Raw genomic sequence first — 23,197 nt, 5'->3', positions numbered from 1 at the left:
TTATTGGCTATTGTTTAGACAGAAAAAAAAATCCCCTTTTAAGGATGAAATTGATGATAAAAGAGCAGGGCTGCAGTAAGCTCAGAACCCTCCGGGGGAATTTGAAGAAATACATTACGCAATCAGGCAGAATCAAAACACACAGCCTTCAAAAATGTTCCACATTCATTTCACAGACAGAGTGGGCTGGATTTCTTTTTTATTTTAAATTCATACAATGTGCCTCGCATAAGAAGCAAGCTTGTAGCAGAAATCCACCCAGATGTTATCCATTACGGTGAAATCACATTGTGTAAATCAAGGACTACCTGGAGAAATGAACTCATACATTAATAAAATGTGCTCATTTTAATGGGCTGCCAGTAAAATTGAAACATTTCTGGGTAATAATCAAAAATTGCATAATTACTGGAGCACTTAAGTCATCCACTAGCTAATAATAATAATACCGCATACAATTTAATACTTTCCATGATCCATCTCTTAATTTGTTTTATTAATTTAAAGAGGCTTGTTCTGACTGTTCCACAAACAGCATGCCTTTGCATATACAGCTCGTTGTGCTCTGCTCCCGAAAGCAGCCGAGTCTGGCTTTAACATTCACTTGATATTAGCAACAACTGTTACAGCAGAACTCAACTACAGGTCTGGTGGCCTCTGCACACCAACCCCCATACCCCCCCCCCCCCCCCCCACACACACAAAAAAGGAAGAAAGAAAAAAAGAGAGATAAAAATCTTCATAGCAAATCACCGTCCAAAACGACAACTGTTCATGAAGGGGAACGAGTGAAGAGGTTTTGGGCCCGTTTGAGCAGAGGGGGGTTTGAGGCAAGCACTCTAAGAGATTAACTTTTCTTTTTTTTTCTCTAAATGGCCAGATTAAATTACAATTTTGAGCTCTTTCACGTGGAGTGTGTCAGGGCCCGAGCGACAGCATCTTTAAAACGCGACCTCCGTCCGTCAGCGACCGTCGCATTGTTGAGTGTCAGGAAAAAGACCTCCTTGGGGGCTGGAACCAGGAGCAGCCCCCACTCCTCTCACACTCCTGAACTGTGTGTGTGTGTGTGTGTGTGCGTGTGTGCGTTGACTGGTATAGTGTGTGTGTGTGTGTGTGTGTGCGTGTTTGAAGGGTTGTGTGTGTGCGTAAGTGTGTGTGTGAGTGTGTGAGAGAGTGTGTGTTTGTGTGTGTGCACGTGTGTGTTACTTCAGAACCACATATTCAAACTCATCAAATGTTTGGGGGGGGGCGACGTATGTCAGTCTGGTAATAAATCACTCCCACCAACAAATCCGCTTAGAAGCAACAAACAACCAGAGCACCTCAGCCAGAGTGCGACCTTACAGAGATTCAGAGATTCAGAAATAATAATTAAATACTGCATCGCGCTTTAAGTGACTTTTTATGTCCATAAAACAGTCATTTTTATCGGTGGCATAAAAACGAGACAGGAGCTTTGAAAGGTAGGTTCCATTTTTTATTTTTTTTTGGCCATGAATAATTCATACCCCCCCTTAAGTCGCCTGTTGAGGATTGGAGGCACTAAAAAAATCAAGCTCAACGTTTTCTTCCTCAGTGCAGAATTACAAATCAATGCACTTCATACAGAGGGTATATCTTCAAAGTTAATAACCACTGTGGAAACAAAGAAGGGAAAAAAAAACATTTAAAAAACGGAGCCTCGACACGCTGCTTGTTCGTCAGAATAAAGCCGAGCATCGACTTTCCATCTCAAGACCAAGGACTTACAGCAAGGAGCGGCCCTTCCTGACTTGTGAGAACGATCCGGAAGGCATTAGCCCAAATCATAGACTCTAAAAATAACAGAGCCACTTCAAAAAAAAATCAGGGTTAAAATATGGTTTTATTCCGGGCAAGCAAAATGAACGCCATTATTATTTCATACAGAAACGCCCGCTGGACAATCGTCAGGGTTATGCTGACGGAATTCTCCCGTGCACCATTTTCACAGCACCTCAATAAAGTTTTTTGAAAATAAATTCACAGCTCGTCTGAGCATTGACCTGCAAAGGCGCACACTGGCATTATGGGAAAAACGGGCCATTCTCCCGTGAATTTGACGTAATGGATGCCGAACAGTTGCTGGGAAATGTTACATCGCTTCTTCCCTCCTCTTCAGCAGCAGAAGAATTCCACAAACAGAGTATACGGTTACGTCCCAGCTGCTGCGGAACGTTATTACAACATTCTGGAACGCTGTAGCGACGGGGCTGTGATGAAATACACGATCGTGCACATGTTTTTCAGCTGTGCGTGTTCACCGCTCCCAAACCACTAAAGCCCCCAGGTATACTGCAAAGAGATCACATTCATCCATTTTCCATGGTGTAAACGTTTTCGCAAAAATGTGGTCACAGCCCTCCAAAATCACAAGAACAAAGTTTTCCAAACTTTTTCACACAGAAAAAAAAAGTATATAAAATGTTTTTTTTAAATCACAATCCAGCTTCATTTTCTGGCCTCAGTAACAAAAACCAAAAATACGTCCTCCTGAATTTTGCATGTGGTGTGTACACATCAACATCAATGGTAAAAGAAATGCCCCTTCCCCCGAGTGATTCAGCTTGGTGAATTCCCCATGCCACCCCGTCTCAATATCATTTTGATTACTAATCTCAGAGAGGATCCAGCACCTACTTCCCAGTCAGAAATCACTCGGCGTCCCTTAAAAAAAAGATTTACTGGGCTCTCAGGAAAGAGGGTCTCAATGTCGCAAATGCTGCTAAACGCCTCTGCCAGCGCCTGAACAAGGCAGCCCGTCCCTCAGGGCTGGCGTTTGGGATTAATGAGGCCAGACAGAGTGCCTGTTTAAACCCTGCCCCTCAGGCCCACCCCATGGAGCCTTTACACCTGCGAGGCTCCCGTTTCCAAACACAGCACTAATCACCGAACACTGAACACTGGGCCCTGTGCTCTCAGCTCTCTGACCCTGTGCCCACAGCTCTCTGACCCTGTGTCTGTGCTCTCAGCTCCCTGACCCTGTGCCTGTGCTCACAGCTCTCTGACCCTGTGTCTGTGCCCACAGCTCTCTGACCCTGTGTCTGTGCTCACAGCTCTCTGACCCTGTGTCTGTGCTCACAGCTCTCTGACCCTGTGTCTGTGCTCACAGCTCTCTGACCCTGTGCAGACTGGGCCCTGTGTCTGTGCCCACAGCTCTCTGACCCTGTGTCTGTGAAGGCCATATTAATGCGCATGTGAATGGGTTGCCTGGTTCTCGTTAAAAACAATATGGGAATACTGCAATTCACCATGTCAATTATGCAAATGCCAAACCCGGAGTAAAATGTTTTTCAGATATATCAAAAAAAGAAAAGAAAAATGTCTATTACCTTGGAGAAAAAAATGGAAATTGTTGTCACTGAAGAAAAAAAATCATATCAATTTCTCCTTGATTCTACATTCTTATTCATGAGAATAAGGCATACGGTAGGGTTGTTTAAAAAATTCATGACCTATAGTTAATACAAACCGGATATAAGATCATATAAGGGAGCACTGGATGCAGGAAATAGTGTGTAAAACTGAGTCAGCTTTGGCCAATCAGCTGCCAGAATAAAGCCAGGATCCAACACCAGATGTACTATATTAGAATAATGCAAATTATATATATATTATATATTAGAATAATACATATGCTCAGTCTACACATTCCTCAGTGGCTCTAAAGTCTTAGCAAACACAGAGGAGGCGATGCATTTCTTTATGGTGTTTACATAACTGTGCATACAATCCACGCTCTGGTACATTCAATCATTATATCATTCATATTCAGAAATATGACGACTCCAAATAAAATTCCCCCTACTATAAATTCCTGTTTTTCTCTTCTCCAAATGTAATCGGCTCTGTTCTGTACACAAAAGACAGACAAACAAGCAAACCACAGGGGTAGAGCTTTCCCTATTTTCAATGCCAAAATCCAGTTCAATATTCAGTGTGACCAACAGAAGCGGTAAATGCAAACAGCATGAAAAGATCATTGAGCAAACAGCTACACGCTAAATCAGACTGTTAATTCACACCCCATGCCTCTGTGCTGGGCTGCATTTGCTGGGCAGGAGGAACTGGGTAAAAGGTAAATCTGTTTACCTTTCCTGGATTATTGGCAGGCGGAACAAGTTGTTCTTGATGTTGTGTTACACTGTGAACAGGTATGCCTCTGTGCAGTTTCTAATGATTCAAAGGTTCCATGAAGCACTTTTTTTTCCTGTTTAAGACGTGCTTGCTAACTTTGCACTTTTCCCCAGAGTCTAATATTCCATTCAGTGACATTCTCTGAAAAGCTCTGCATATTTTTGATGTTACTTGGAAAGAGCAAATATTATCCTGAGTAAGTCTCCTGAGAGGCAAGACAATATCCGTTTTCTTCTATTAAGTCTACATGGATTCCTCCTATCATTCCCCCCCCCCCCCCCCCAGCAATTATACAGAAGTTTTGTAAACGAACCAAAACGATCCTTCGGTTCAGTGGAAAAGGAATTCCATATTCCTACTTCAAAACACTTTTGATAAACACGACAAGAAAATGACTCCGTAAATAATACGGAACGTAAAACTTTCCAGACTCGTATAATGTGAGTCACAGAGAGATGATATACAGTGTGTGTCGTGTTTTATTTTTTTGCACAGTTTGATTTGTAAAGGCTGAAATTAAAAGCTTCTGCGGAGGCAGTCTGATCAATGGGAGTGTGAAGCGCCTTCCTCACAGGGTATCATTCATATACCCTTCATTATTATGCGAAACTCATTCTATAAATACACATCAGCCACAGAGGGCTGTTCGGGGCAGAACACAAAGAGAGTTTACCCCATGAAGCATTAAGAAACCAGCCATGATAAGTGAAGCTCAACACAAAGGGACAATAACAGCGTACTTTTAGGACATAACAATGTGGATGCACTACAGTAACAACACAAATTATAAGATTGCCAGAATAGTTAATCAAATAACATATTACAGTGACTACTGTTTGCATTGCTTATGGTGCAGTTGCTACTCCCCCCCCCCCCCCCCCCCCCCCGCCCCACCGCCACTTTACATATTAATATTAAGCCATGCTATTTCTATCACATTAATAATGGCATATGGTTGTTTTTACTTGTTTGTAGCAGTAATTAAATACAGAGGAGGGTGTTTCCCTTAAGAATAATATGACACAGTAAAGACCAATAACACGTCTGTATTATTCACAGATCTGCATGCCGTTCGAGTTCTCCCGGGTGCGACAACGGACACGAAAACACAAACGCTGAAAATGGCCGAATCTGCATTTTAATGAGTCAATGCATCTCAGCGTTTTCTGCAAGTCAGGAGCTATTACTGCAGCTGCTACTCCCACGATGAACGGGAACAGAATCAGTCATCCCAAATTTACCTGAGTTAAAAGAATAAAAATGCTACAAGACAGGCGTCTAAAAAAAACACAGTTCAGCACTAACAGCATTTTCACACTCGTCCATGTTTTAAAAAAAAACCAAAAACAAACCTTTTCACCCCTGCAAGTGCCATTTTAAACCCAGGCCGTTGGGTTTTTAAAAATATAAACTTCAAGCTTAAAGCACATACAGTAACATGTAGGTGTTTAGCAGATACTGTGACTAAGACAGAAGCACATATGTACAAGTTCAGGCCATCAGGGTCTAAACCGAGAGCAGTGCTCTGAACATAAACCTACAAGACAGCCTGCAGGTTTTACTTGTTCCATCTTTGGTTTAAGAGGGAGATAAGAGTATGCAGTGGTTTCATCAGCAAATGGGATTGAGGATATAAGGTTAGACACAGCGCAGGTAGGGCTTGTAAACGCACACCCAAATGTTTAATGAGCCAATTAAATGAATTAGTCGAGCCAAGGTGCATAAAAGGGTTAGACTACCAGATTGTCAGCAGAATAAAAAAACCTTTTATCTCTCCAAAGTCACATCTTCAGGAAATGAGAAAAAGTTATTTTGTTATTACGTTAGACTGAAAAGACTGTTGCCTGGCATTCTGAATAAACTTTATCAGACACAGAGCCATGAAACACAGACAGGACCCATCTGATGATGCAATCCTTTGATCCTTTCATACATAACTCAGAAATAGAGATACAAGGTTGTTTTTTCATGACATCATTGGTATTTATAATTTCATACACACCGATGTAAAAATATCAAGCCCATAAAAGTACGCCCTTTCTGCTCTAGACCCCGAAGCCAAAAGTAGAGAATGATTCAAAGCAAATAGCTGAGTGATTACCCACAGTGCACTGCTGAATGAGACCCTAATGTCTGTCCAAGGTTTTCACGTCTCATCACTCACAGCTGGGCCTTCTGAGCAGGAACCCAAATCCACACACTGTTTGTTTCCCCTGGCTGGTGTTAATGGGGGGACACACATTTAAAACGCACGGACCTGGACTGTAACGTATCCAGGCAGTATAGATGCGGGTATCACTTGGTTCTGTGAACTGCAATGGTTGGTTGGGGCGTCCCTTCCAGTTCTCCTCAACCAGTTGCTGCACAACACCCCTAGCCTTCATCCCCCCCCCCACCGCCCACCCCCCCCCCCCAAAAAAACATGGGCCAGATAGTGGATTTTCTGTTTCTCCTAAGAAGAGGAAGAACCTAACAAGGTGCCATGAGGTCAAAGATGTAAAAACGCTATAGCCAATAACCCTGACATCAGCGAGAAAACAAAAACCCCGTTTGACTGAAAGGTATTGTGGAATCATTTGGCTCCTTTGTTAAAATGTCAGCCGGCACACTGCTATTTATAATGCATTTTCCAGAAGAATGAAATTGCTTCCCACTTATCTTCTCTCTCAGGTTCCAACTTTCTTACCGATTGCCTCTTTTAAAACATAAAAAAATCTCTTGGCTTGTTTCACCATTTGTATGGATATCAAGCAGCATGATTCAAGAAAGCTCTGAGCTACAGTCGTGTTTTAAAAGCACATTTCAGCCAAGATAGTCATTTAAAGAATAAAAACCGCTTCAAGGAACGCAATCTCAAAAGTGCTCGCATAAATCTTTCTCCCAAAACACAATCCATACCGTTCTAGCCGACCCCTGTGTGAACCACGGCATCATGCAATCCGAGCAGGCTTCAATAAACAAAATTATTCTGAAATGTTAACATAAAGACTACTTTTTACATTGGGTCTATTATCCCTTGCTGACATACTTTCTGTGGTCTGTGGAGAATTAAGGCAAAATTGCATTCCTATAAATCGACGCACGACAGTAAAATCTCACAGAATCATGTTATTTGTTTTATTTCGGCTACGGAAGTACAGCGTTTATAGCACGGGACGTTTCTCACATCGACACCGTCCTTCCATCGGTGATCGAGCAGAGAAAACCAACGCAAGGAATTGTCGTGTTGAAATGCTACTACAGCTGCAGCGTAAATGCCTTCTCCATTAAAGTGCAGACCATATTTGGGTTTGTTCTGAGCCATTCAAAGTTTAGCTCCTGCTCTGGACAACTGAGCCTTCCTCTCTCTGGAAATTCAGCTACATCGAACGTTTCCTGCTTGACCGATGAAGTCAATATTGAAGCAATACTACAGATCCCTGTAAGCAACATAGATGCATTTTAGATGTCATTATCGCCTTAAAATGAGTAAGATTTATTTGTCTTTCTAAAGAAAAAGCATAGTCAAAAGAAAAAACCCAAAATGTGATGATCAAGTATCAATGAAAGTTGTTCTGCTATTGTATAATCGAGCACACATCAATTCTGGATTTTGGGTTCTGTATCCCAAAAACAAAGTTCCTAAAGGGACAAAAGGTTAATTGACTGGTTGATTGATTTAGTGATTATGGAAAAGCAGACTAATTGCAACCAATTGCCATATTTTACAGGAATGGTACTACTTAACTACTACCAGTACATTTCACAGATTTCAAGTAACATTTCTTTACTACCTAATAAATGCTGCCAAAAACGTTCCCAAGCCTGTATAATATAACTTATATCCAAAAATGGGTGCATGATTTCTTCTTACAGGGTGAAGTCACACTATACCACACTATACCACAACTATAGTCAAGTGTGTGAATATGCCTGAATGTACGATACCACACATTTATCAGTCAGCTTTTTAAAATGATACTACTCACTTTGTATTGTACATTCAACAAAAAAAAAAAAAATGGGTTCCATTAGATTTTTTTTTAGAGTGTTTCCTGAGAAAAATCCGGATTCAAACGGAAGAGCCAAGCCGCCCGTTTACGCGAAACGTTCGCTGTGTCACATGTTCCTCTGTTCATTGGGGAGGACGCGTTGGCGAAAGGCACTCACCGAATTCTTCGCTGATGCTCTCGTTCTGGATGAGCGTGGGGTGCTCGAAGGTGTCCCGGCAGTACAGGATCCGCGTGCGGCCGCTGAGGGAGGCGATCCCGCCCAGCGCCAGGACCACCTGGTCCATCAGCAGGGAGGACGGTCTCTCCCGCAGCCGGGCGACGACGGACCGGTACCGGCAGTACTGCGGGTAGCTCAGAACCAGCGCCCGCTTCCCCTCCTCATCGTCCCCTGGAGGAGGAAGAACAGCGGGGTTTCCTTACATGATCTTCCTCGTCACTTTAACGGGTCCGACCCCAGGCGCGCCCTCTCTCACACACTGGACATATACTAAAGCGATGCGGGTTAAGTACCTTGGCTCAATGGTACAACGGCAGTAACCTACCTGGGAATCAAACCTGTGACCTTTTGGTTACAAGACCAGCTCCTTACCCATTATACTAAACCTCCACCACTGCAGACCTTTAAACTAGTCATATGGGTGAACGTGAATGCAGCTCTGCAAGGCTAGCCCGCTAGCCGCTAGTTCCAAGCTAACAAGGTTCTAGGGAACATGCTTTTTGCTTCTGAAGTCCTGCTTGCTTTGGTCTTTGACATTGCACAGCTGTAGACTTTTTTAGCCTGGCTTTCAGGAAGTAATCACAGTTACTGGGCCACAGCTGAACATAAAACGCCGTCATGCTTCGTTGCCAGGTGAACAGAAAGATAACTTTTAAAGGGGACAGACAGCGACCATTTAAAATCAGTCATCTTCAATCAGCCGTTGCTAATGAAAGTGATGTGTGGTTGTGGATCCTGAGCTTGTTTTTTTTTTTTTTTTTGGACAAATGCGATCAAAATTCAGTGACAGCATCCGTTTGAAAAGAGAAAGAAAGGACAGCATCTTCATCTTCACTCTCTGCACCAATGTGAAGAGAGTGAAAATCCGCCTATAAGTGAGAAGTAAGCCGTACCTGGGGTAGGTAACCACTGCAGGTTTAAAATCACAAACCCCCAGCTCTACGAGCGAGCTGATTGGACCTGCTGACCCCTGTGGCCCAGGCAAGGGGGCGTTTCCCACTGCCCACCAACGGATGACATCACAGTCTGATGGACATTTCTCACATCAACGCTGTGCTTGCAATGGTGATCGAGCAGAGAAAACCAACACAAGGAATAACGGTGTTGAAATGACTACAGCTGCAGTAAATTCTATTTATATGTAATTTTCACCTTAAAATGAGAAAGATTTATTTGCCTTTCTAAAGAAAAAGTGTGGTCAATAAGATCCCTAAATGTGATGATCTAGCATCGATGAAAGTTGTTCTCCTATTGTACAATCGAGCAAACGTCAATTCTGGATTCTGGGTTCTGTATCCACAAAACGAATTCCTCATGCTAACTCACCTCTCTTAACCCTGTCACACAGGTGCCGGGAAGAGCATCTGTCTTAAGAGTCCCCTATTGTACAAACACAGAGGTGACTCACACAGCCAGGAGTGCCAGAGAGTATTAAAAAATGGCGCCTAATCTAATGAAATTCAGGTATTTAACGCGATGAGTGTGTGTGACACCGGCAAACAAGCTGTTGCATCACACACTGTTGCTTTCCAAGGTTTGACAGTCTGTTATGTCCTTAGGGTTATATTAAATTAAATCCCAGTCCTTCTGTCAAATGAATTCATTCTTACCGATAGCGGGTGTTCACTAGTATTTTGGTTGTGGGTGTACAGCACATTTACCTGACCATGTTATGCAATGCCTGCTATATCTGCCACTGTATGCAAAGCATACAGTATGCCTGTGGCATATCTCTGCACAGTTACTGAGTGTGCTTGTGATTTCAGTAGAAATGTCAGCCCTTACAATGTAATTCTGACATTGCCTCACCATGTTTGAATCCTCATCAACTCGACTGCAGAAATGTATTATAAATCCGCGTATGACGACTGTATCAAAACTCAATACACTGAAGCCCTACTTGATTATTATTATTATAATTACTGCCCATCAGGTTCACAATGCCTGTACTTCTGCCCTTCCTATTTGTAGGGCTGAATACAGAATATTACCCACGCCACCACCCCCCCCCCCCCCCCCCAGTAAGAGTCCCATTACAGATCTCTTGGTCGAACTCCTGATGCTAAACAAAGGCCTGAGATAGCGGATGTAGTGCGCTTCTCCGGCTACGATACTACAATACATTCAGTAAAAACCGAATAAAATAAGGAATATTTTCCCAAGTAGTACATAAAGACAATTTTTTACGTTCATATATTCGTCAGTGAGATTGGGGGGGGGGGTCTCTCAAATGCACGATGGGCTGGGGAACAAACCCGTCCTCCATGCTCCCAGTGCACCAAAGAGCACGGAGAAGAGGAAGAGGAGCTAAACCATTAAATCCCATTCAGTTGTGCTGCAGAGTGCTCTGTTTATAGGCAAGGGTACGTACTCATTCATTTCAAATTCCCGGAAGCATTGTGGTTTTTTTTTTGTGGTCCCCCCCCCCCCCCCTTCTCCTTGTCACGTGACTCAGCCTGGAGAACGACAGGCCCGGAAACCTTTCAGATGCGTTCAATATTCCGCTGACAAGCAATGCGATGGAACATCCACTCTCCTCTCCATGCAGGACTGTGGGCTATAACCAGTTACCGCAGTTTGTTTGGGAGTATGTGGGTTTATTACTTTTCTTTCTTAATGATTCACTCTGGTCCTACTAATCTGACTGGCAGTCCCCATTATGTTGCGCTGATTACACTTGCTTCAGGCAGCAATGCGAAGAGAATACTCTCCGAGCTTCGTTTTTTGTGAATAAAAAAAAAAACCCTCTTTCTCAATAAAAGAACCCTTATCTTTACATAAGCAGTTTAATTGGCCCTGCACTGTCATTTGAGTGCAGAGAAAGAGAGAGAGAGAGAGAGAGAGGGGAAAAAAAACACATTTATGTAATTTTCCATTAATACTTTTGAAAGGCCCCCTTTGTCAAGAAACCAGGTATGCACTGATTGGTTGCAACATCAGCTCGAAAACATACCCAAGCTTCACGTCTTATCAGATCAGGGAGAGCTGGTAGAGACTCTCAACTTTGTCAATATTCAACTGATTTCGAGCTCCAGTACTCCAGGAAAACGTCTGGCTAACTGTGGGAATATTTACATAACGACTTTCTGTACAGCCCTGGTGAAATCTGAAATGATCCCAGTGAAAACATTTGCCCAATACTTTCCTCACAATACATCGACAATTAAGGTTATTTTATTGCTTGGAAATGAAATATAGAACATAGTAACTGTCTGCTGGGAAATATCCTCTGCAAACACAAGGAGTAACTTAAAGAAACAATTCTTGGAAACAGATTGAGTGGAATGTGTTGTTTGTGCTGATTTAGGCTTGGAATAAATTCACTTAAAAGCAAGTACCTGCTGTTTTCTGGCTCCCAACAAAAGATATTTTTGGACATCGACTATTAGAAAAGGGAACATTCTTTTTATCAGCGCAAATACAGATAGAAACAATTACAATACCCAAAGCCCAAAATGATACGAGAAGAACTAGAACATGCAGTACTTCATTTCATTTTTCCACAATAAAAACTGCAGGTCCAAGCATTACCTAAGCCAAATCTGGTACGAACAGTTTTAACATAACCCTGCATTCTAAATCGTACATCACTATAAATGAGTAACTCCTCAGTTCCCAACTGAACATCTCAACACAGCAGGTCACAACAGGGGCACTGTGACATGTTTCCACAGTCACATGACACCAGCATCCATAATCCAGCTTTGAGCCCAGGACACTGGTCCTGATTTAGCAAAACAAAGTCTCATCTGATCACAGGATATTAGTCCAGACACTCCGCTGCGCCCCGAAACAAATTAATTTTGTGCTCGGTTCATTAATTTACATAAATTTGCCACCACTCACCTCATCACCTTTCATAACTGCTCTTAATTTTATATTATTTGTTGTTATAAGTACAGTGGTATTAAACTACTAGGACACCCACCGGAATTCAAACAAAATCACTTACTCCGTGTTTTTTTTTTTTTTAATATTATGTTTAACTTCTTTGAGTGTTATACATCTGCACAGTAAAACACCATTTTGTGTCCCAAAAGGAACAGTATGTTTTTGGGCTTGTCCTAATGTGACATGTACTTACTGTTCCTCAGAACCCTCGATTTTCAAGTCACAAGGGCGCAGGGGAAACCCACCGAGGCTTTTCATTTGCCTTCAAATTTTCCCGACAATAAATCTGACCTTTGATATATCGAGGCAGAGGCTCCTCCTATTTGACAAGTTCCTCTATTTCTAGTCTCTCCCAGCCAGCCATCAAGTTTTATTTCAACTCTATGACAATATTCTCGTGACTCTTCTCATCCATGACCCTGACACAGCTCCGTATTTGACACAGTCATTTCCACAGTGAATGTAGCATGATGACACTGTTGCCATAGTGATATTTTTATGTTGTCACCTCACTTGCGGCATAACACAAAATCCAGGTGGTGTCACACCATGGGTATGTCATAGTTATGAATGGACATGACACCCCGTGCCTGTCATTTCCATGCCATTAGGACTATAGTATGTCAAATAAAGTTTTACCTTGATCCTCAACTGTAAATAGCCACCAAGGCTCTTGAAAAATATTTAGTTGCCGGTTTTCGTATTGCTGGTCCATTTTCCATCATCCAACTAACACGACCTGCTTTTACAGTACATATTCACACCTGTTCATTATGTCGTTATGAGAGACTGCTGTTTCAGCTAGCTTGCAAAAACAAAATAATAACACGATAAAATAAAACCAGCAACGAATTGATGTGTTTGTGAATATGCATGCTTTTGTTACAGAATTCTGCAGTGCTCCCAGGTGCTGTGTTAGCAGTGGCTAGCATAGGTCCGTTCCATCACCAATAAGCCAATGCCAGCTACCCCGTAACTTTGCTGCATATGACAATGTAGTGGGAGTTTTTGCTATCGGCTATGTCAGGCGAGCATTTTGGCATACTAGTGACTTCCTGGCTGATATAAATGCAGCTATTGCTATATTTCTGAAAGTGACGTGATTCCAAACAGTTAGCAATACGATGTTACAAAGCCAGCCACATAGTCAGCCAGAGCAAAATTCAGTTTCTTTCTTTTGGTGCGTGAGCTTCCTCATCTTGGAGGTCTAGGCATGGCTGAAAACGAAGGAGGAGACGATTGTAAACACCGGAGCAAAGCAAGGAAAGAAGTCCTGCATAGTATGACTTTAAGTGTAACCTTAAGAGCATGCTCCTATTCTTTGCTTCTGAAACGGGTGGCAATACATTAAAACTATTTATTTATTGAAAGGCCACATATTAATATTTAAAACCAGTTCTTGCTTTCAGAACTGGGGGGAATGGATTATGAGTGATATAAAGACATATGTTACAATGTTCCTTTTGGGATACCATATGGCAAAACAAGTCTGCCACAACTCAACATTTAATGGTAGGTGCCCTACTTGCAACACATATCAATCCATGGTAGATTAATAGGAAGTTCTGTCATCTTTCCCAGTCCTAGCTGCTATTATATAATTTACATTTCATTGAGTATTTGCCCACCCACCCACCATTGGGGGATTGCCTCAGGTTCAGTATTTTCAGTCTGGTAGTGGACAGCGAGTATTTCGCCACGTCTTGTTATAACTAATGAAGTTGCTGCATTACACTGAAGCACAAGCCGGTGAGAGGGTGACAGATGAAAGGAAACACAGATAACAATGCTCTGTGTAAACAGATAATCTCTCAATGTCTCACACCAGCATTTGATAATCGTGACCTAATTAAAATAACTGACAGTTGTTTAGAGAGTTAAGCCAGAATAATTGGTTGGTACGAAAAAGCCAGCACGCAAACACAGGCTGTCCAGGACCAAAGTTCTGCAACCCCATGCACTATAACCCTCAAACTGCATATGAAATATATGTTTCTAATAAAGCAGACACTTTTTTGTTTCACCTCTTTAACGAACTGAGCCAGGAAAATAATCAGCTGCTTATTTATACATTACTGTAGGTGGCTCAGTGTGTACCACAATTTCATGTAATTTTTTTTTAAATCTATGGAACATATATTAGATCCGGTATAACAGAAATATACAATTACAAAACGTCGACTAGAACCTTCCTAAAACATGCTAGCGTGTCAGAAGTGGCACTGATGTCGGAGCTATGATTAGATCACTGACAGCTGTTGGATTCCCGGGGGCGGCTGGTCTTGCGTAAGCTCCAGGTTCAGGCTTTTTCGCGTCAGATGTCATAAAAAGCAAAAACATTATTCTAATGTGATGTATCGCTTGACCGAGGTGGAATATGGAAACCCCCCTCCCCCGGGCAACGTTGCCAGATTATTGAATGTGTCAAGGAATTCACTGGACCACTATTCTACGAGTCTGCAAGCTTTGATGCATATCATCCGTCAAACTGATAGATGCCAGCTCCACTACAATGGGACATTGAAACACATGTAAAATATATAAAATCAAAAAAAAAAAAAAAAGTAAAAAAACCAGAGAGCTGCTTTGTATTCAGTGAACGGTTCCATTTGCTCTTCTGCTAGTATTGGTTTCAGGGATGCCCTGTTTTCATTTAACCAGACCTCTTTCGTATGTACAGCACAGCTCCCATTCACCCTCTCCCTCCTGCAGCATCCACAGACTTTAACAAAAGGCACGTTTAGCAGCAGGGAGGACCCTCTTTAAATCTGTTTGTCTTCGTTTTAAAAAAAACAAAAAAAACAAAACAAAACAAAAAAAACAAAAACAGAAGCTGCCAAGAAAATATGTGAGAAGTCCAAAGACGGACGGTCTTCAGACGGAGTGTCGTGTTGCTAACAGATATAAATAAGAAAAAAAGTCCCTTTGATATTTAAATGAATCTAATAGGCGCCCCGCACCACTTCACTGTCTTCTCTTGTGAACTGTCTGCTGCTGGCACATGCCTGCCCGTGAAGAGGAGAGAGGGGACTGTTGTTCTTCAGCTTGGATCTGCTCGCTCTGTTCATTAGGACCCATTAGGGGACAGTGCTGCCCCCCATCTCTCAGCATGCCATGGCCCCAAAACTATTCAAAGCATATCATATTTGCACTAAGGTTACAGAAAGCCACAGGAAACCTTCTATTGAGAACTATCTGCCTGGAAGAGGGGAAAAATAACTGCAAGTTTGTTCCTGCTCTTAATTATCTAAACAGCCTTGATGGGCGCCTCTCTCTCTCTCTCTCTCTATCAATCTCTCTCTCTCATGTGATTGTGTTTTTCACAGAAAAAAAAATTAAATTTGGCTTTAATTTACTCCCAGTTTACTTGAAAACAGAAACAGGCGACTCAATGCTCTCCGTTCCTCCCTTTGTGATACGATAACACAGGTTTGTTTGTTTCAGGATTTAACAGAGCTTTTGTTCAGGAATTTTAAATTTTTTGGTTATTTTTTCTTTTCTTTTCTTTTTTTTTGCTTCGTTTTTTTTTTTTTTGCAAATCCAAATTGCCTGAAACCATATTTTCCCAATATAACCAACAGCAATGGAAAACACTTTGCTGATGATTAATGTTGGCTGGTGTTATTTTATTAGATTAGACATTCCGTTTTCCGAGCGCCCTGCTTCCAGAGTAGCTCCCTAGCAACAAGCCAAATCACTGCTCGGAGTTTTACGCGTCTGGCGCCAGTCCAGGTTTAACTGTCCACGTTATTGATTGCCAGATTGCGAAGTTTGCAGTTAATAGCTTCTGTAATGCATGACAGAATTATACTAAACTCCTCTTGCCGAATTATTCATTTGCCTAACAAAGAGGTCTGCTGTTAAAACCATAAGCAATAGATCACTGTTCATAAGGAAGAGTACTCCAAAAATATTACCAACCACCCCAACCCCCCACCCCCACCCCACCCCCCCATGAAAAATGAGCCTGAAAATGTCAAGATACCGCTATTGTTTGAATCCAATGTACGGGTGAGCAGAGCAGAACAGTACAGCTGTTCAAGTTCAATCCGCAAAATACATATTGTCTATTACTCCTGACATTCTGAACTGAAACCAAATGATTTTTTAGCTCGGCTTTTTTGTGGCTTACAACTGGACCCATAAAATACATCACAGTAATCAGTAAGGTTATGGAGACATCGATTTATCTGAAGACCTTTTTTTAGCCCTGTGAGAATGGCTACGGTTTTTTAGAAACGTGTAAGTGTGGCTGCAATTTAATTTAAACGTCTCTGAGCATTCCTTCCTCAGGTTGACGCGCTTAAACTCATAACGTTGCTAGTGATTCAATTTGGCTGGAATGTGAGCTCAAACGAGTTATCAATGAGCTCTTAGTCTTAAAAACCTAAGCGATGCGAGAAACGGATGTCTTGTTTAGCGAAGTGTATTTCTCACGAAGCGGAGAAATCACATTTCAGCCGAGCCTTCGATGGGACGAGAAGGGGGGGGGGGGGGGAACTTCAGTGAAAAGGATGTTGAGGCGGGTCAAGGGAATTACATGTCACTTCAAACGAAACTTTCAGAGTCTATATGCTCAGGGAAACCCACAACAAACGGTGACAGATCACTGAAGACACAATGTGGTGCTTTATGTAATATCCCTCACGCACGAAAAAGCCAAAAGGGAGGGGGGGGGGACTGTTTGGGGCAAGCTCATCTCTTGGTTTGAGAGTGACAGTGTTCATTTCACTGTGCTTGCAAGTCATCATAATGGCACTTAACCTATCAAAAGATCTGGAGGGCAATTTTGAATAAACAACTGCCAACTGTGTCTATCCTAACTGGTTGCAGTGCATCGAACCAGACAGGCCGATTCACAGACGGTACTTATGTGAATTACGGGGGACGGAAACACATTTGCGTTATATAGTACATTCAATTATTTACGTTACCTCGAATTTGTATTACTATTGATTTAAGTTCTGAAGGGGAAATGGCTAGCTTCCAGTGATGAATGCAAAGTCATTTCCTCAGTTCATGAACATTATTATATGCTCACTTTAATGAGATAATGTGCCACAAACAGTAAACAGTACATATATTACAGTGCAGAAGCTGGTTACGGTGAGCGTACTACTGTACGCACAAAGCACATAACACATTTGCATACGTAATAATAAATGCACGCGTTATGCCAGAGGCAGAGAAATATGGAACATCAAAATATAAATAAAAATGCTTTTCTTGTAATTCCAGAATGTACTACAACTGACATAAGTGTCAGAAAATACAACAAGCGCCGCAAAATGAAAAGGCAAGTGCAAAAGGACACCGAACAGTGGTTACTCTCCTTTTTTCGGATGATGAGGGGATGAAATGATTGTAATTTTCCACAGCGCTGGATGAATGGTGGTGCATAATGGCATTGCTCGATGAAACCAATTAAAGGATGTTTAGAACCTCACACAAAGGAGGAATTAGACGGGGGGACCGGAGTAATAAGATTGTACATAATCAATGCGCCATTGTGCAGTTTTCCCTGTTTCGCACCCACTTCCTGAGAGGCTTCTCAATCACTTTTTTTTTTTCCAAAGAATAAATCATTTGGATTTATGAGGCCCGTCACAGAGAACACGCATGTTAAAATCACTTTTGATCAATTTAACAAGAGGCCTGGGCCTATTCTGAGTGGGGTGGGGGTGGGGGAGGGCAGGGGAGGGGGGGGGGAGGGGGGGTGCATGAATGCTGCTTATCTGGGTTGTAGCGAGTCCGAGATGAAGCAACACCCCGGTCTTTAGTACTGAACTGTGTGTAAACAAAAACAGACTCACCCCCCCCCCCCCCCCAAACTCCAATCAGAATGAATGGCACAGCACGTGCTGACCAGCGGCTGTCCCTCGCTTGGAATCATCCATCAGGGTGGGGGGGGAGGGGCGGAGTCACTAAGGACACTGCTTTGGGGGTGAAGGGCAGGTCTAGACCCAGGGTGTGAAATGAACACCCACCACCACCCAAGAGTTTTTACCCTAGCAACCAGTTTGGCAGGTAACCAACCAGGTTGCGCTATATTGTGAAAAGCAATGTGGCTGTTAAAAATGTTGAAAACGGCTGGTGATTTTTAGGGTCCACAAGCCACTCGGGCCAGTGGGTGGTAACTGTCTCGACCCCAGCAGATGATATGCTGATGCAGTGAATCTGTCCATTGAGTTTCCCATTGTTGCCACGTTGACACATGGCCCTGCCCACACAGACCACACCATATATTCCAAATATATTGAGTTCGAAAATGCAATATATTTTGCAGCAATACATTTTTCAAAACATGTACTGCGATATTTGAAAGTGGCAATGACTTGCATATTTGCCACTTTTATTGTGAAGTGTTACAGTGCCTTTTCTGATCTTGACAACAGGTTTCATTTCCAGTTTATGGTGTACATTACATACATGTGCGGTTATAACTGCACTGCATTGTGCTCTGTCATGCTGCAATGCAGTCACCAGGAAGACAAATGTTTTGTCCTGGTGGGTCTACACACCCAGCCCCTTCTCTTCCCTGGACTCCCCTCTACAGAACGGAATTCATCACACACAACCACCACAGTGCCCTCCTTCTCAAAGCTGTAAGGGCAATGAAATGAGCCGCTTGTTTTGGAAATGGACGTCAGATTGCAGCCGAGGCGCGTGGCAGCCGGTGAGTAATTAAATCCGCGCGTGTACCACTTACTCAGCATAGTCTTGCCTGACCAAATAGAATATCCTTGCATTTATACAGCACTTTTTCCTGAATGCTCGAAGTGCTCTACAGTGAAGATTGGGAACTCACCTCACCCACCACCAACGTGTAGCACCCACCTGGGTGATGCACGGCAGCCAATTTGCGCCAGAAAGGTCACCACACATTAGCGAAGGTGGAGAGGGAGAGAACATTTATTTAGCCAGTTAAATCTGGGGATGGTTTTGGTGGCAAGTTTGCGAGAGCCAGAACTGGATTATCACACAAAAATATCTTCTGACCCGACAATGTCAACTAGTTTTTTTTTTTTTTTTTTGGATGCACATTTTCATACAATGTGCCAAATACTTAAGGTGGGCTGGTGGGGGGGGGGGGGGGGGGCAGTCGTCAGCACCATGTGTACCGGCAGACTGGCGGCAATAACAGATTAGTCATTCTGATATTATTTTGGTCGGGGGGCACCACCCATTGAAGAAACCACATTGTGTTTTTGTGAGCACACTGCTTCTCCTTGGGTTAATATGAGTAATGTCACAATGCATGTCGGAGGTGTGGGGGAGGGGGTGGGGGGTGTGGTTGGCAGGGGGTGGGAGACAGTACACAGGACGCTGCACAGCATCAAAACTTCACCGGACAATCAGCAAATTAAAATTATACAACTGCAAATATAAATCTCATACGTCATAAATCAGCTAAGTAGGCAAATGTTAATATTGAAGCGGGTTATTTTATGTTCTGGCTGGGAGAGGCTATGTTATTAACTTCGCTATTGTTTCAGCCTCAGCGCTGGAAAGACAATAAAACCGTTCATTTCCTCTAGGGTCAGCGCTCAGAGACACTGACGTTGTTCAACAGCCGTGCGAGCCATTACTGCCTCTACGAAGTATGCGGGATCCAAAAGCATCTGGAACCATAGCATAACAAAAACACTGTATATGGAATTAGGAGACGATTACAAGGCACGTCCTGCATGTCTCCACCGTGTTCAAAAAAACTCAGACATTCCCTGCGACTAATAGATTTTTCCACTCCAGCTCACACACTGCTTACAGAATTAGAAGCGTTGGCACGGGGCCAAGCTTTAGTCATAAGGGAAGTAATGATATGAGCAGAGAGCCGCGCTGGAAAAAAAAAAATAGCACATGTAAACTTCCAACAGGCCTGCAAGTAATCAAGGCATAACTGTAAAAGAGAGAGTGCCTGAAAGTGCTCAGAGCAAATACCGAAGCACTCAACGATCCCCGGCTAAACTTAGCGAAATTTAACGATAAACGAAGCATTGATTTCATTACGGTGGAAAAACGAGGATTTTTTTTAAAGAATGAGCATAATGAAAACGGCTCGAGAAAACTTCACGACGGCCATGATTCAGTTTCTCTTCATTTTTGCCAGCTTTCTGCACAAGAATATCCGTGATGATGTCTGCCCGAGATACAGAACATGGCCCAGTTTTCCTGCACACCGTTGCTGTGCTGCTTGTCAAATCATTTGAACAGCGTTCGGGGCAAAAGTAAATTACCTGCCCGTTTGAGCCAACATGGCATCTGTTTCCACTTTTCTGCCTTTATGCTCCTATGCGTTGCACACATTTGGTGTATCGCACAATATCAGGCATCTACACATTGGAAAGTGCTCAAAAAAAAAAAAATCACAATCACCCTGTGGCCACTCCATAGGGTTTTCTGACAGGTTTGTTGACTATCAGCTCCTTTCAAAGCATTATGCAATTCAACAAGTGAGCCTGGTGAGCTTTTTTTTCTTCCTTTGAGTGTGCGAGCGAGCCAAGTTTGGTGTGTTTAGTAGCCTGAAATTGAGTGCCGAGTCAGTGCCAAATACAGTTAACAGATGAATCCGCTCGGTCTTTTTTTTTTCTTCTTCTTCTTTTTTTCCACTGGACAGCAAGTGGACTGTGGACGAACGCAACGCCCGCCGCAAATCGGCACGCGGTACAGGGCCCCAGTGTTGCCCAATGGGCCCGCATCGACGCGGGGCTTCACCCCGTACATCACGGTCGGGCGATGGCACAGGCGCGGGCGCTCCCTGGCGATGGCGTCCATTTTGGCTCATATGGGTGTCAGTGCGCCGGAGGCCCTGTACCCCTCTCCTCTCTTCAGGAAGCAACCGGGCACACTGGCGCGATTCAAAGACCGCCAACTGCACCAAGGCTGCCATGCTCCGCATGAAGCTCAATAACACATCTGAGGGTTGAAATTCATCCAACAACATTTTTTAAAATTAAATGCGTGCATTAAAAAACAATTTTTATTGGTATTTTCCTTTTACCAAAATGGGAAATACTGCAATACACTGAACATATACAGTGCTGAGAAAAAAGTCAGAGACCACCCTTTCTTTTATTACTTTCCAGTGAAAACAGTAAACTTGTTTAAAAAATGTTTAACTCAACATTACACAAAACCCCACACGGCCATGTACAATATAAAATATTTCAGTATTTACTCTGTCCACCCTTCGCCTTCATTACAGCTTCCATTCTTTTCGGAAGCCTTGCTTCTGAGGTTTTCGAAGAAATCTGCGGGCATACTTTCCACGCTTCTTGTAAACACCTCCGAAGTTCCTAGAAGTAGATTGCATTTTCTGCTTGCAAGTAAATCCCAAAAACATTCAATGATGTTGAGGTCAGGGCTCTGCGGTGGCCATTGTTCTGGGAACACCAGCGACTTGATCTTCTCAGCTGTGTGCTTGGGGGTCATTATCTTGCTGTAGAATGAATTTTGCTCCCAATCAAGCATTGTCTAGAGGGCACTGCATGATATGTTATTTGTTGTTTGTATTTACCAGCATTCATGTCTTCTATTTAAAACCGAATCTCCAACTCCAGATGTTGTTATACAACCCCAAACCTGCACTGATCCTCCACCACGCTTGGCTGATGGTGGTAGAAACAGAGTCTTTCTGCGTCTTTGACATACATACGGCCATCTCTTACTTGATAAAATCTCAAATATAGACTCATCAGTCTATAAAACCTTCCTGCACATCCCAGGTGTCCAGTTTTGGTGTAGCAATGTAAATTTTCTTCCGTTTTGTTTAGTTTTTTTCTTTTCTCAGGAGTGCCTCTTTGACAGCTGCATGTCCTTTCAGACCCACTGCATTGAGTTCTCACAGTGGGAGAACTGACACCTGTGGATTTCTTCAGATCTGAAGAAAGTGGAGTTTGATTTCTTCCTATCTCTAAAAAATAAAATCTGTTTAAAAAAATCTATAATAAAAAGTACTCTCTTTGTCATGGTGATAGTTTTGCTGGTTTACCAGGTCTTGCAAGGTTGTTCCTTTTTTCTCTGTATCTTGCAATAATCTTTTGACATTTTTTTACACTTTATTTTCTTTTGACTTTCATCTGACACAGCTGAATTATCTTACTATATATGCTCTCTTCATAAATACTTCCTTTAGCTGTTTTATATGCACATGCCAAAGGAATCTGCAAGCCAGCTTAGATGTGTTTGGGTTGTTGTTCCCAGGGTTCCAATATCGGAATGGCAGTGTAGAATAATGTGTAAGGGTGCTAGTCACAACCGAAAGGTCACAGGTTTGATTCCCCGGTAGGACACTGCCTACCTTGACCAAAAGCTACTTAACCTGCATTGCTTGAGCATATATCCAGCTGCATATTTGGATACAATGTAAATGTTGTGAGCGTCTGCTAAATGCCTGTAATGTAATGTAATGTGTTGGAGAGCAAAGGCAGCCAGACGTTATCAAACACCGGTATCATACATGTTCTGAAGCACGATTGCTGTCCTTGACCCCCCCCAAGCATGTGCTGATACAGGCGAGCTGCTTTCGGCCCTATTGCACAAGGCTGTTTGACTGCATATGCACAAGTACGTGACTCACTCAATGAATCAAGAGCCAGTTGCCATTTCATCACTGTCCTCCAATTACAGAGAAAGAGGGAAAAAATACAAAACTACCATCGCCACGTTTCTCAGTAAACCCTGCCGGGCTCCTTAACCGCCTCTTTACGGTAAGGGTGAATCTGTGGGTCTGTGGATCTCTGGGTCTGTGGGTCTATGGATCTGTGGATCTGTGGGTCTGTGGGTCCGTGGATCTGTGGGTCTGTGGGTCTGTGGATCTGTGGATCTGTGAATCTGTGGGTCTGTGGGTCTGTGGGACTCTGGGTCTGTGGGTCTGTGAATCTGTGGGTCTGTGAATCTGTGGGTCTGTGGATCTCTGGGTCTGTGGGTCTGTGGGTCTATG

General features: G+C 42.9%; 1 protein-coding gene across 1 annotated transcript in view; it reads right to left on the bottom strand.

Moving 5' to 3' along the window:
* LOC135244503 (AT-rich interactive domain-containing protein 5B-like) overlaps nucleotides 1–23,197 on the bottom strand; it is a 75,327-nt gene that overhangs the window by 37,996 nt on the left and 14,134 nt on the right. Inside the window, exon 4 of the mRNA XM_064316834.1 lies at nucleotides 8,305–8,535. Within this exon, the coding sequence (XP_064172904.1) occupies nucleotides 8,305–8,535 (231 nt within the window). The remainder of the gene's footprint in view (nucleotides 1–8,304; nucleotides 8,536–23,197) is intronic.

This window comes from Anguilla rostrata, chromosome 18, assembly GCF_018555375.3.
Source record: "Anguilla rostrata isolate EN2019 chromosome 18, ASM1855537v3, whole genome shotgun sequence".
In the NCBI taxonomy this organism is placed as follows: domain Eukaryota; kingdom Metazoa; phylum Chordata; class Actinopteri; order Anguilliformes; family Anguillidae; genus Anguilla; species Anguilla rostrata.
The sequence above is the reverse complement of the archived record's forward strand: the minus strand, read 5'-3'. Positions and strand labels throughout refer to the sequence as shown.